The following is a 13,523-nucleotide window of genomic DNA, read 5'->3' as shown; positions in this document are numbered from 1 at the left end:
ATCGATGCAAGCACAAGGTATATACTGCAACTACAGTTCTGTTCAGAAATTAAGAAAACTGTAATTTTCCTCTTCATCTTTTCATTTGGGAATAGTTATGTTATTCACAAGACTAACACTAAACACTTTCAGAGAGTCTAGAATAAAAACAGAATTTGTCACACCTGTGTTTGCATACAGACTTTCCTCAATCAAAAGGTAAGCTGTCCAACAGTAAGTATGAAGCAGTTTTGTGCTTTAGACTTAGTCAATGATATGCTCACGTGTTGTCTAGCTAAAAAGCAGAACTTATACAACTGTCTTGTACAGCAGAGAGAATAAATATGAATTACACAGTTCAGCACTTTGTGTTTCAATGCAAAACATCTCAGCGGGTTTAGTTTTTCTGTTTTGGGAAATCTACACCACAATAGAACTGCTTAATTTCAGAACAGTTATTAGCTTCCCCAGAACAGAAGTGAGAGGACTGAAATTATAGAAACGTGAATGGGGACACTTCTGATATTCTCAGACCTACAGCGAGACAACAAAACCCTTCAAATTCAGAATGCTGTAACTTCAACATGATTTTATTCAGTACCCAACTCCACTTTGGATTCAGAAATGACAGAAACCAAGATCCATAACGAAAGAGCACCCTCAGCTGGACACACTTGGGAAGGATCAAAAGACTGCCCAGCACAAGGCTTACAAAGGAAATTAAACAAGCATCCACAACAAAAGATAACTAGTGTCTGGTTCCTCCACCACAGAAGGCACTGAAGTGTGAAATGGGAGGCAGCAAATGAATGACTATGTGTTTCTTATTGTTACCAAAGCTCATGTGAGCAGATACCTTTCCTAATCTGCTATAAAGCAAAATGCACACCTACAGGCAAATTCTTCCCTGCAGTAATGATGTGAGCAGACAGTGATCCCAGATGCAGAGTAACAAACTACAAGATGTTCACGCTGATGACAGGAGGAAGGTACATACTGACTTTTCAGCAGGCAGCGCAGGAAATCCTAGGTTATTCTCCCTGCTAACAATTCACAGCTCCTTTAAAAGCATCTAGAGGCCACTAACATGTGCCATAAGAATAATCTTCAGGTTATACAGAAGTTACAATACAGAAGCATGCTTGCAGAGAAGATAGCACAAAAGATGAAGCATAAAATCATCTTTGTATAAAAAATACCCATAAGGAAGTTGTACCTTCTCCAGTTACATACATGTGGCCCGTTTCACACAGTGAATACCTCATTCACTCCTACCCCAGTTCCCTTTACCAATTAAATTAACAAGTTCCATTAGCAGAACAGAGAGCAAAGCTTTTCCTCACCAAAATTTTGGATGAGAAGATTGTTTCCACCACAGTGTAACTTAAAACAGACCTGGCAGCAGTTTTAAATATATAACGACTTCTGATGGGCTAGATTGCAGTCAGTAATCACATAAATGCCCTCTAATAACTGCTGATGCCAAAGCTCAAAAGGGGACTCTCACAAGAGATCTGAGATGTCTTGTGAGATGGTGATAGTTTCTTCAAGATTTCTGAGCCAGCACAATTCAACCCATCTTCTGCACTACCTTTATCCTAGTACACAGGGGCAATGGAAGAATCTCTCATCCAAAGTGCTGTGTTTCATTAGTAGAGACACAGTACTTACAAAAATGCTCACAATTACGAAGTTTAATTCACATTTTAGTGGCATTCTCTCTCCATTTTCTGGGAGGTGGGGGAAGCACGTACACATCTGAGTCATGTCTTACCATCTTGCCATTGACTGTGGCCTCCAAGGAATCCACCAGCTCTGCAGTGACTCCAATGAGATTATGGTAGTCTGCCTGCATTTTGTTAAATCGTTTCAGGTAGGTCATGGTCCTGTGCTCAGATTCCACTAACTGTTGATGAAGATGTTGCAACATTTCTGTCAAGAGAATAATAGAAATAACATCACCTTTTCAACTGAAAGGACAAAAGAACTCACAAGCATTTTTACTGCTCTGAAGGGACAACTTTAACTGCTGCTGTGGAATTACTTTTATCCAAGGGGTGGAATTTCCCTGCAAGGATAATTCCACACTACTAGTGTGATTTCATTTCATCGCAACAGCTACAAGTATTTATTTTGCCTTAATTGCCCAAAGAAACAATTGTTTCACAGTTACAGCAGCAATGCAGCTATTAGACAGTAAACATCACTGAATACATTTGTGAAGAGGATACTGTTTTAAAGGTCTCTTAATACAAGAAGTTCCATGCTATCGGAGACAAAAACGAGGCTGTGGGCATCAAATCAGAAGAATATATGACAAAATGCAGCTCAGACTTGGTTAACTGAACTTGCTATCTGCAGATGAGATTCATGCACTATCTTCTACATTCACTAAAGTAACAGTGGGTAAAATACATTATCACATCAAGCAACTGGAAAGGTCAAGCAGCCACTTCAAAGATAAAACAACAAAACAGGAGAATGACAGTACCCAGAAATTCATGCCAGTGTTTATTAGGTTACACTGTGAGGCTGGGTGTTTTCTCCAGCTAATTTATAGAAATAGACCACTAATATTTAGGTTATGTGGTGCTTTGCTTATTTTAAAATAAATACTAAGTCTTCTTTCTTTTAAGGAAAATGGTACAACTCACAACATTCAAGAAAAAAAAACAACATTCAAGTTACCCAGTTCCACTCCAATTTTTATTTTATTTCTGTCTAAATTTAAAAAAAAAAGAAGTTACATTCCTGATACATTTTGCTCCTTCGGGTTCAATTACTTCAGAGCGGAAAGAAGCTAACTAAGCACCAACATATGCATCCTCCATCCCAGTCTCAGATGTAGCCAAATTAGCATTCTACATGGAAGTCAAGCACAGAATCTGGCGCTGTGTACCACAGTATACATCTTCATGACTGGACAAAACTATGAAGGGAGGCACAATCATTCTATTGTTACTGCTGATGCTTATGTATTTTGCTAGAACATTATGTTTTAAATTAGTTTGCTGAGAAGCCAGTATTGCTCTGGTGTTCTAAAAATGGCATCACGCCCATCTGCAAACAGACTGAATATTTGTGATAGGACTTTCTGGTAAACAATGGGCAGGAATCAGCTTGACTACAAGGTTTCAGACAGAAGTAGGATTTGTTTTCACAGATTTAAAAAATTTTGGGGTTAGAGTAGAGCATTCCAAACAGCCCAATATGACACGATTTAGGTCCAAACAGACCCAGAGGGAAGAAAAACAAAGTAGCTAAGATGCAAAATTGGAAACTAGAAAAACTAGTTCCTACTCCTGGCTTTGAACAGCCTTTGCCCATGATCTTTGAGGAAAGCATTATCCTTTTTCATGATTCACTGTCTCTTTCCGTAAAGATGTAGATCATACATTCCTGCAACATAGAAGCACTGGGAAACATAACTGATACAAGTAGAAATCTTTGGGATCTTCATCTGGAGAATCCTAAGCAGTACAAACTTTCACTGCACAGTTATGCTCTGTGTTTAAAAAAAAGCTCAGCATATAATACCTTGCAGCTATGATAAACAAGCTCTGGAGAATTTAGGTGTAGTTATTTAAAAACTGTCCCTTGCCATTTGCTCCCCTGCCCTCTGAACTCAGGCATGAACCTCTGCTGTCCCATGGCAGCTGGCATAGGGGTGGTAACCTTAAGCAGAGGGAAAAATGGGGAGCGGAAGTACCATATTAGCACCACAGCTTACCTGGTAGAGCCTTCACAAGTCATCTTCTACAATGGCGATTTAGTTATATTGCAGGTAGTGATGTACTAATCATGCACAAATATCTGCCAAACAACTTCCGACAAACTGCTTCAAAAAGCAGTAAACACGTGAACATCAGACGCAAAACTGCCAGAAAATTACTATTCAAATAGAACTGTTCATAAAGCTTTCATTACAAATCAAAAAGATCAAAGTCATTAGATAGCTCTACGAATTCAGATGTTGGAAATTGCTTTAAAAACTTGTCACATCTTATGAATTTTTAGGGTTTCTGAAATAGGCTGCTTTCATCTCATTTATATGAAAAGCAGTAGATGGCAGAACAGCTTATTTTTACTTTCAGAAAATTTAGCAAAATTATCTTTGTAATGGGATCTTTTAGAGAAAACATGCATTAATAGACTTTAGCTATAAACTTTAGCTATAAATTGACAGTCTTAAAATAAAGCATGGAATACAGAGAAGGTACATTTTCTTAATTCTAATCTGCATTTTTTCAAAATTTATGAGTTAAGAAAAAAAAAAGGCAGTTATTTTACTCTCACAGCCTCCTCCCCTCTAAGAATGGCTACTATCGGAGAATCATTCATGAATCACAGTATTCTGCACCTGCAGGATTTGTGACAGACACCTGATATCAAACTGCAAATCAAGCCACCCTTCTGATATTTTTCTTATACTTTCTAGGAGGGAGCCAAAACTGGTGTGAAATAACAACAGAAGCCAAGACAAGCCACAGGTCCTGTTCAAATCCAGCAAAATGCACTTGGAAAAAAAACAAAACAAAACAAACCCACTAGAACAGCTCCCAGTAACATTAAGTAATCTTGCTGAGAGCGCCAAACTTTTTACAGTTCTTTAAGCTGTTAAAACCATCTCAACTGCAATCAATATTCATCAACTTAAAAACCAGAAGAGTTAAGATAGCTTTCAAAGACAACCCAAATTATTCTTCCTTGATAATAATCATTCAACTTTGATTTTTATTCCACAGCCATCACTGCTAAACTGCTACCACAGCTTTAATATGAGACACCTCCAAAACAAGAATATTTTTCTAAACTAATAAAGATTTTGAGAGCAACCATTGCATAAAACTAGCCACTTTTCAGCACTTTATTCCTTTGCCTAGATCAGCAAATTGGAATACATTTTTATTTAAATCAACACATTTGATTCAGAAATTTCCAGTGGATGTATCTAGAGCATGACTTTCACTCAGCGGAAAGTTGGAAGCACCAAGTCATGAAACATAAGCCTACTAATAATTTGCTTGCTTTTCACAGCCCAGTGGGGAAAATTTCCAGTGATGAAAATTTGTCTTCCAACTACAGTCAGCAGGAAAAACTGCATAACCAACGCAGCTCATGAATGCTAGTCTTGGCAAGTAAGAACCAGGGTCCAACTTACCCCTTGCCTGTTAAATCCAGGGATTATCAGTTATAAACACTGGTCTTTACTGAGAAAAGAGAGTCAAAGAGAGGAATCACAAAGTCTTGACATATCTTGCATTTTTTACATCACTATCTTCTCACACATAAGTAATTTTACTAAAAAAGGAAAAATATTTCATTAAAGTTTCTCTTACCAAGATGGCAGGAAGCTTTCATCATTGACATGTAGCTGACCCAAGTACAGACAGCTGTTGGAAGAGCTGGTCCTGCGCTGCCCCATTCCCCCCTTGCATTCCTGCTGTATCCCCACAACCAGTAACAGCATTTGTGCAGACAGATCACGGAGCTACCAGTCCAGGTAAAAATTAATATTTAGTTGCTTGTTTAAAATGTTAAATCATTGCCATCTGAGTCAGGATAGGGGAGAAGGAAAGAATGCCTTTCAGAGGCAGTTCACATTTAAGTCCCCTTGCAGCAGAAACCAAACTGCACATGTAGTAGGAAGCAGAGAGTAACACAACACATTTGGCTTCTCTCTTTCCCTCTCCCAGACACAACTTCCAACACTGACAAATGCTTTCTACATATGATAAGCTTATGGGGGAGTGGGGGAGGGGCAGGGGATGTTCTGGACCTAATACCTACCAGAACCATTATTTATCTGTGGAGGAAAAGAGGGGAAAATAAAGGACAGAGGACTAACCTCCTGGTTTAGGAGGATACAGTGTACAGTAAAGCTTGTGCTTCTGCCAAATGAAGATGCTGGCATTAGGCATCACTTGAACTACTGCATGTTTCTACCAGTATTCTTGCCTGCTCTCTCATGCATGTAATTGTCAAGCCTTTTTAATGTTTTGACTCCAGTTCCTATGAGCAGTGAAGGAGTTACACATATGCACATAATTCCACAATAAGCTTTTCTCTCTAAGTAAGAGATTGGTCATTATCCTTTATGACAACTTCCCTACACCTCAGACATGCTCCCTGAACTCGTGCTTGCCCTCTCTGTCTCTCTAATCTCAGCCCACCCTCACATACTTTGCTAGAAGCACTGACTCTGGCCGGGTTGAGCTCCTGCATACAATGCAGCAGAGCTCTCAGCAGAGGAGTTGCAGGTCCCAGGAACTGCTGTCAGACACCAGGGCTCCTTAGGTGACACCGAAACCTTGCTCTTGGGAGAGGCACTAGTTACCTTGTCTCCTTGCTTACCTCACTTCCATAAAAATTACTATCCATATTCTAAACTGACATCTTTCCACATTAATAGTCATTCAGGCTATAGCAAATCTTGACAGACAGGTAGGTCACACTTCACCTTCTCTTGTGCAGCAGCCTGACACACTTCTCCACTCTCCCCTTTCCCAAAATGGTGGAAGAGTGGCTGTGAACTCATCCACAGATTTGTAATGAGGCAGTGAAGGGGACAGTAGCTGAACACACTTCCAAATACTTCATTCCCTCCATTCCTGTTAGCACAGAGGCCACACAGAAGGTCTGAAGCTCTCTGTGGAAGATGCCAACCATTCTGCAATTCTCTTTCCAGCCAAACTGAAAACATATAGGAGAGCTGTAAGTTAAGCACAACTCCCACACAGATGGCTTTAAAAGTCACACAGGTATTAAAGTTTTTTAGCAAATGGGTAAAAAGCCAGACTGCAGCAGGTTAATCAGGAAAGGTAAACACACTAAACTCTCCAGGACACCCTCAGGAGCATATGTACCACCCCGCCCAAACTTGAAGTGCTTCAGGATGTCAGACTAATGACTGGCAACTATTTACAAAAGGCTGTTTTCAGGACTCTTTGCCATACTGGTCTTCATTCCTGTGTTGCCTATTAATTTTCTTTGCGTTTCTCCTTCACTGATAAAGTAAACATTCTCCAACAGCGAGTATGTACTGTGGATCCCATATGATCTGAAAAGCGTACTGCAAAAATAACCTCTCAGATCCAAAACTTTCATACGAGACAGGCCTCAAGTAACCTTTATGAAAAATCCAACCCGACTCAACCTCCAAGGCACGTAACAGATCTACACATTAAGGCTAACCTGCATAGATTCAGTACCATGACAGTCCCTGTACTTGTACAAAGCACAGAACCTGTCCAAATAAAAAATAATTAGGCCCAAAATAGTTCAGGCCCACCCAATCATGTAGTTATTTCTTTTTAATCAGAGTATGGAATTATTGCCTTCAGGAAAGTCCACCACAAGGAATAAGAGTAACTTCTGGAAAATAAAACTCCACAAAGATCTTTCTGTTATTCAATGAAAGTCTAATGCAACACAAAGCACAAAATAACAAAGAAAATACCTGGAACTCACAGTGGGAAATGAGCCTAACTTTCTCCTTAATTCAATCCACAAATAGTAAGTGTAAAATTACAGATTAAAATAAGTCAAGAGGAAAAGTCATTTTAGGAACCCAGCTGGGCTCATACAAATCCCTACCGATAAAGTGAACACAGAAAGTCAAGTGAAAAAATGAATGCAAGGGAGTTGGGAACCTAAGTTCTATTTAGTGAACTGATTTTTAAAAGGCACATATTTCAAGCACCATCAGCATCTAATGGGATTCAGTGACAAAATTATTTTTTTTTATAGGACCCAAGTCACTTACACACTTAAGTGTGGATGAACAGCTTACCCAAAAATGCAACACATCAGAGAGTCATACTTAAATTAACACATACTTATTCAGGAGATACCAATATGTACTATTTTAGGAGTTTAAACAGGATGAGTGAATAGTGAATTAATCAGACAGTCATCAGAATAACTGAATGAGATTTGAAATCTGGAAGATGCAGATCAGCATAAGCAGGTATGGGAAAGGAATCTGAGGAAACTTACTTTCATCGTAACTAAAAATAGAAAGCTGGTATGCACTTTGTACAGAGTTCTCCACTTGTTTTTACTGTATTTCAGGACAGAATAGACTTAAAATACAAATCCCACTACTAGGCCCCCTCCCATTTCTAGTACGTGCCTATGCTCAACTCTACTGACCTCAAGCAGTGTAGCAATAACTATCACCAAGATAGGGGTCTGGATTTCAAAGGACTTTTTGCCACGCATCACTAGTTTCCCTGTCATTGCAGGCGTACTTTCCACTACTATTATAGCCCCTAATAATCTTACAGAATATCCTTACCACATCTCAGCATTTACCTTTGTTGCACTGTCCATTCTCCTTCTGTTGTACGAGTAGGAGCAGTTCAGGAAAATGTGTGTCCTTTCAGTATGTGTTTGTTCCAGAGACGCAGAATGAGAAATTCAACCCTGGCAAACCCAACCAAGCCAAATATTCCTACTGTCCCAGGCAACAGCCAATGCCTGATGCTTCACAGGAGAGCAAGAATAAATGAATCAATAATAAATACATAAAAATCTCATAAGTGCACAATGTACAATGTTGCATGGAGACTTGAGACTTTTTGCTGACTTTTAAAGATACTAGATTCAGCCCTGAAGTATAAGATATGGTAACTCCAGTCTAAATGTATTAACATCAAAATCAAAAGTCAAACTGCTGATTTTACATAATATATGCAAATGGTTTAGGGCAAGTGATATTTTATACCCAAGAAATATTCAGGGCTCAGTTAGGATCCAGTCCATTACCCCATAAAGAGGAATAAGCAGAGAAAAAATTTTTTTCAACTGTTCTATGCCAGACTCCCACATAACCATCTGTAACATGGGATTGAAAGCAGTGTTTTGATCACTGCTCCCCATCCTGGCAAATGGACAGGAATGGAACAGAAGGAATATAATTTCCAGCTCATCATTCATTACCACCAGGGCAAGATGCTGCTTTAGAATAAAGAAAGATGTACCTGGAAAAGGACTTTCAACTTCTCCTGTTAAAAAAAAAAAAAAAAAAAAAAGCCAGAACAAAGCCTCCAGTTCAGTTCTCTCTACCTTGCCCTTAACTGTATTGACCAAAAATGGAGAAGATAATTTGTCATATAGCTAGTTAGTTTGCAAATTAGGCCTGACAACACAGCTTAAACACTATTGTTAGAAAAACAATACAGTCTGAAGCACAAGCCATTTAGTAAAACAATAATTTCTGGAACCCTTAAAAGCCCTGGAAAACTTTCAGCTAGTCCCTGAAATGGCTAATTAAGAAGACTAACAGCTTTACACATGTTAAGAAAGAAGTCAGGTCAGGTCGGTGCCTTGGGGTATCCTGTACTTTATACATGGAAGCAAAGAATTGTCATATGATAAATATTCAGGTTCATATGCATCTATACATTGTCTTTACATAACTTTTTCAAAAGGTTTTTTTGAATGTGGACTATAAACAATGTTTCCTAAAAACACTGAACTGCAACATTACTGCAATTCTGCAATAAATCTTAGCAGCATACTCTTCCAATAAATTATATTGCCTCTTTATAGTAATTCTAATTATCTCCAAAGTGTTTTCTCAAAAGGATACAAATAAAGTGAGAAGCCGGGGAGTCTGTCTGGCTTTGAGAGCCAGAGTTAGGAACTTTTCCAATCTTGACCTTAAATCCAATGTCCAAGAATCCTTGTGAAAAGAAAAACAAATTATGACAGTTGTTCACCAAATACGTACGCACTGCTGAAAGTACTGTTTGGATCACAGCAACCTTCCACTAGTAATCAAGGCAGCCAGCATTGTATTGAAAAGAGTTTCCCTTCACTGTTACTGAAGTGAATGTGTTTGCTAACTAATATACAAGTGTACAGAAGTTAGAAGAGAGTTCAGTATTATTCCTAGACAAGAGTTCTAAAAACACAATGTAGCTTTATTTCACGTGTAAAACTATTATATAGTGTTGGTGCCTTGTATGCACATGCAGCAACTGCCCCTAAATTAGAAGTACCTTTAAAATATAAGCAACTTGAGAAAAAGATAAAAAGATGAATATGAATTTTAGATTTATTAAATAGAGTACAAAATGAATAATTTTCCATTGCTCAGTTTTCAAAAAGTAATCACTGTAGTCATCTTTCACTCCTAACGAGATCTGAGAATTGTAAATTTTGTCAATAACTATTGCAAGGGTTATGACATGACATCAGTGATCAGGGTACAACATTTCTAAAGTAAGAATTTGGAGAAAAACAGCTCACGTACGAAAAATAGACCAACATATCAGCCACTAACAGGAATGCTGTCTTCTGCCTGACATAGTGTCTCATAAGCACAAGAAAATAACAGTTAAGGAAAAAAGCCAAACTACATGTAAGAATTCACTGAATACTCATTTCTTCTATTTCAAACCTTCAGTTAAGCTAGCTTCTGCTTGATGAAAAGCTAGCCATGAGATGAAAAAGCAGTATCTTCCAACAAGCAGCAGGAGCTTCCTAAATTTACTGCTGTATATGTATATGTTGCAAGCTGTTCTCGCAGCTCAGATTTGCCCTTATTTCACCATGTTGGAGAGCGTACAGAATTTACTTGCTGCATTTACCAGTTCAGTATCCAGACAGTGGTGCACCACAGTACGCTGTATATTACCAAAGAAACCACGTCTCCTACAGAGAGGAGTGTATATTATTTTTCAAGATGTATTACACAAACAGACAGGAACTCCAGCTATATAAAGCATCAGACGCCTGAGAAAAAAAAAAAATGCCGTAAGAACACTGCTTAGCAGACTAGTGACTCATTGCTGTTCTTTCTCAAACGTAAAACAAGCTGTGTTTCAACACTAACACGGAATGAGCTGTACAATTCCCACAAGAAAATATGAGTGACTGTGGACTAAGAGCTTGGACACTGGGTTACTATGAATAAACCTGAGGATCTCATCTTAGATAAGGCATTCAAAAAAAAAAAAAGCTGCTAAGTATAATTAAAAAAGAGTAGTCATAGCCCATCTCTAAGGTCAACCAGTATATCTCTTAATTTATAGCTAGTCCCAAAGGAAAATGGCAGTATATGCCTTTTTTTGGTGTTAAACTGGAGCTCCTCATCAGCTGGTACATCCAAAGTCAGCCCTAGGGCAAGTATCACACAAGCTTTGATTTGATATCAAAAAAGGTGTGGCAGCAATGCAGGCTGAGGATATCTCCTCCCACCATAACAGCCTGCAGCTCCTTAGATAAGCCAGCACAACTGTCCATGTAGTAGGATGGTGAAGCATTTCAAGCATATAACCCTGCAAAATATTATACATATTTTACAAACAAATTTGTGTATGTGCGTGTGTGTACATGGGAGCTGTATACACACGCATTCACAGGCAATAAAGCAGATCAGTTCCTTGAGCCAGTCCAAGTGCAACCATATAACCAGCCACTTCCAGCAAACAAAGAAGTTAAGGCACAGTTCCACCGCAGGAACAAGCTGTCAGCAGGTGGAATGGCAGCTGTACCCTCCCCATAGGAATTGCCACCAATACTTTGGAACATCAAACCACAGCTCTGGGCATCATCTTCTAACCATCCACCTGCATGATGCCCACAAAGCAGTCAATGTAAGGGTGTTTTATTACCCCTTCATCAATAGAATAACTGTAGATCATCATCATATTGAAAATGCACCTGCAAATGAGATCTATTTTGAAGTTCAAGCACACTAAGTTTTACACTCTATTCTCACCTTGCACATGCAAGCCTAAGAACTGAACTCTGAAACAGCCATTCAAAGGCAAAGGCTAAAACATATTTAACAAAAAAATTAACTAGGAAAAACGCCTGCAGCATGAGTCACCAAACCACTAAGCACAGCTATGCTCTTCCAGCATTTTTTTTTTTTTAGGAGTGGGGAAGAATCTCAAAACACAGACAATGGTGACTCATTCTCTGTTACAGGAGGATAACTTACAAACTTGACTTTCTCTTTTCCACATTAAATGAAACTGCTTCAGTCTCTTATGCCTAGCTATCATGTTTTAAATCCAGCTATATATACACAGATAGTGGGGCTGGGCAACAACCTTAAAGTAAGCGGACTTAAACTACTATATAGCGATTCCCAGAAGCACGCGTATTTCAGGGTTGTGTGGAAGGTAGGAATTCGTATTTATTGACACAAAGCTGGCGTACCATTTAGGACTCAAGCAAATATAAAATACATTTAAGATGGTACTCTGTTATTGATAGCACTCTCACAACCCTTCCTCCATCAAATATATGATCTTCTATGATTGTATAGTTTCTGTTAAAGGAAACAATAAAAGCGATTACCAAACTAAACATCATTCAATATCTATCACCCCATAAGAAAAATCATCATAAATACCATCTCTGCAAAATAGATACTTACCTGGAAAAGTTCTTTAAATGAAGGATGTACCATGGGGTTTGGAACAAAAGGCAAAGCATAGAAGGGAAGAAACTCTGTAGTCTGGCTCAGTGCAGCTCCTTTTGTTTCCAGGTATGCCTTAAAACGATAAATCCTTTCCTCAAGTTCAGCTTTGTCCTAGGAAATAAAGCAGCATATTTATTTAGAAAACTACCACTCTGAATGCACTGTAAAGCTGGCAAATATAAGCAGAGACCTAAATACATTAATATCAAGTTTGAAATCCCAGAATATCTGTTATCTAAACAGCAACATTTATTTAACTAGAGAGCGTTATATCTTGTTTTCACCACTGCAGTTTTCACCATGTTGTTATTTGTGTCGTCCAGGTCCAACAAAAGTAGAGACGGACAATTGCTTTTTGAATGTAAATTATTCCTGTCCACTTCAGGCTAGATTTCTAAAGCAGAGTGCCATTTCCACACTCAGAGCAGAGAGGAAACACCTATTTAGACATGCTTTATTTCAGTGATAAGTGCAGAACTGTAAAGTCCACTCACATAGCACCAGGAAGGGGAGCTGGCACACGGACAGACTAAAAGCTCCTTAGAAGCTGGAAAACACACTGAAGGCATCCAAATACTCCTGTAGCAGCCGACAGGTGTAAGGCAGGAGCTATTAAGCCCTCGCTGATCTGGCCGACTCCAGGCTACTTAAATGTCTCTTCATCATAAAAGTCACATGTAACAGAGATTTTATTTTATGACAGCTTGGAATTATAGTTTTCAATATGATATATTGAGCTGGTCGAGATTCAGCTTCCTCATTTTATCAGAAATGTTTATATTTCAACACATAGCTTCGGTCCAAACTGGAAGCAAAACAAGTGTTTTAAGAATCTCCTATGGACTACAATTAGAGGTGCGAAAGTATCAGCATGCTGGTATTTTCCACGGTAAAATACTTCCGGAGCTCCAAGATAAGGACATCTTCAAATTCCATCTCTGTACTTCACAATACAAGGGGTCTGGTTCAACTAAAATGCAGACTGAAGTCCAAAACCTGGATACATATTCTGGGAATTCTTCTTACTAAACATCCCATCCTCATCAAATACATGAAATAAATGACAAACAAGTGAAGTAAAACAAACAAAAACAATTTGAAG

At 38.6% G+C, this 13,523-nt stretch overlaps 1 protein-coding gene across 8 annotated transcripts in view; it reads right to left on the bottom strand.

Moving 5' to 3' along the window:
- Positions 1 to 13,523, bottom strand: part of ARMC9 (armadillo repeat containing 9) — a 72,655-nt gene that overhangs the window by 55,981 nt on the left and 3,151 nt on the right. For all 8 annotated transcript variants that reach the window (XM_072866439.1, XM_072866438.1, XM_072866436.1 and 5 more), the window contains exons 5-8: positions 12,377 to 12,532; positions 9,575 to 9,667; positions 8,296 to 8,320; positions 1,754 to 1,911 (exon numbers count right to left, since the gene is read on the bottom strand). In XM_072866439.1, the coding sequence (XP_072722540.1) occupies positions 1,754 to 1,911; positions 8,296 to 8,320; positions 9,575 to 9,667; positions 12,377 to 12,532 (432 nt within the window). The remainder of the gene's footprint in view (positions 1 to 1,753; positions 1,912 to 8,295; positions 8,321 to 9,574; positions 9,668 to 12,376; positions 12,533 to 13,523) is intronic.

This window comes from Ciconia boyciana, chromosome 7 (assembly GCF_034638445.1).
Source record: "Ciconia boyciana chromosome 7, ASM3463844v1, whole genome shotgun sequence".
Classification (NCBI taxonomy): Eukaryota; Metazoa; Chordata; class Aves; order Ciconiiformes; family Ciconiidae; genus Ciconia; species Ciconia boyciana.
The sequence above is the reverse complement of the archived record's forward strand: the minus strand, read 5'-3'. Positions and strand labels throughout refer to the sequence as shown.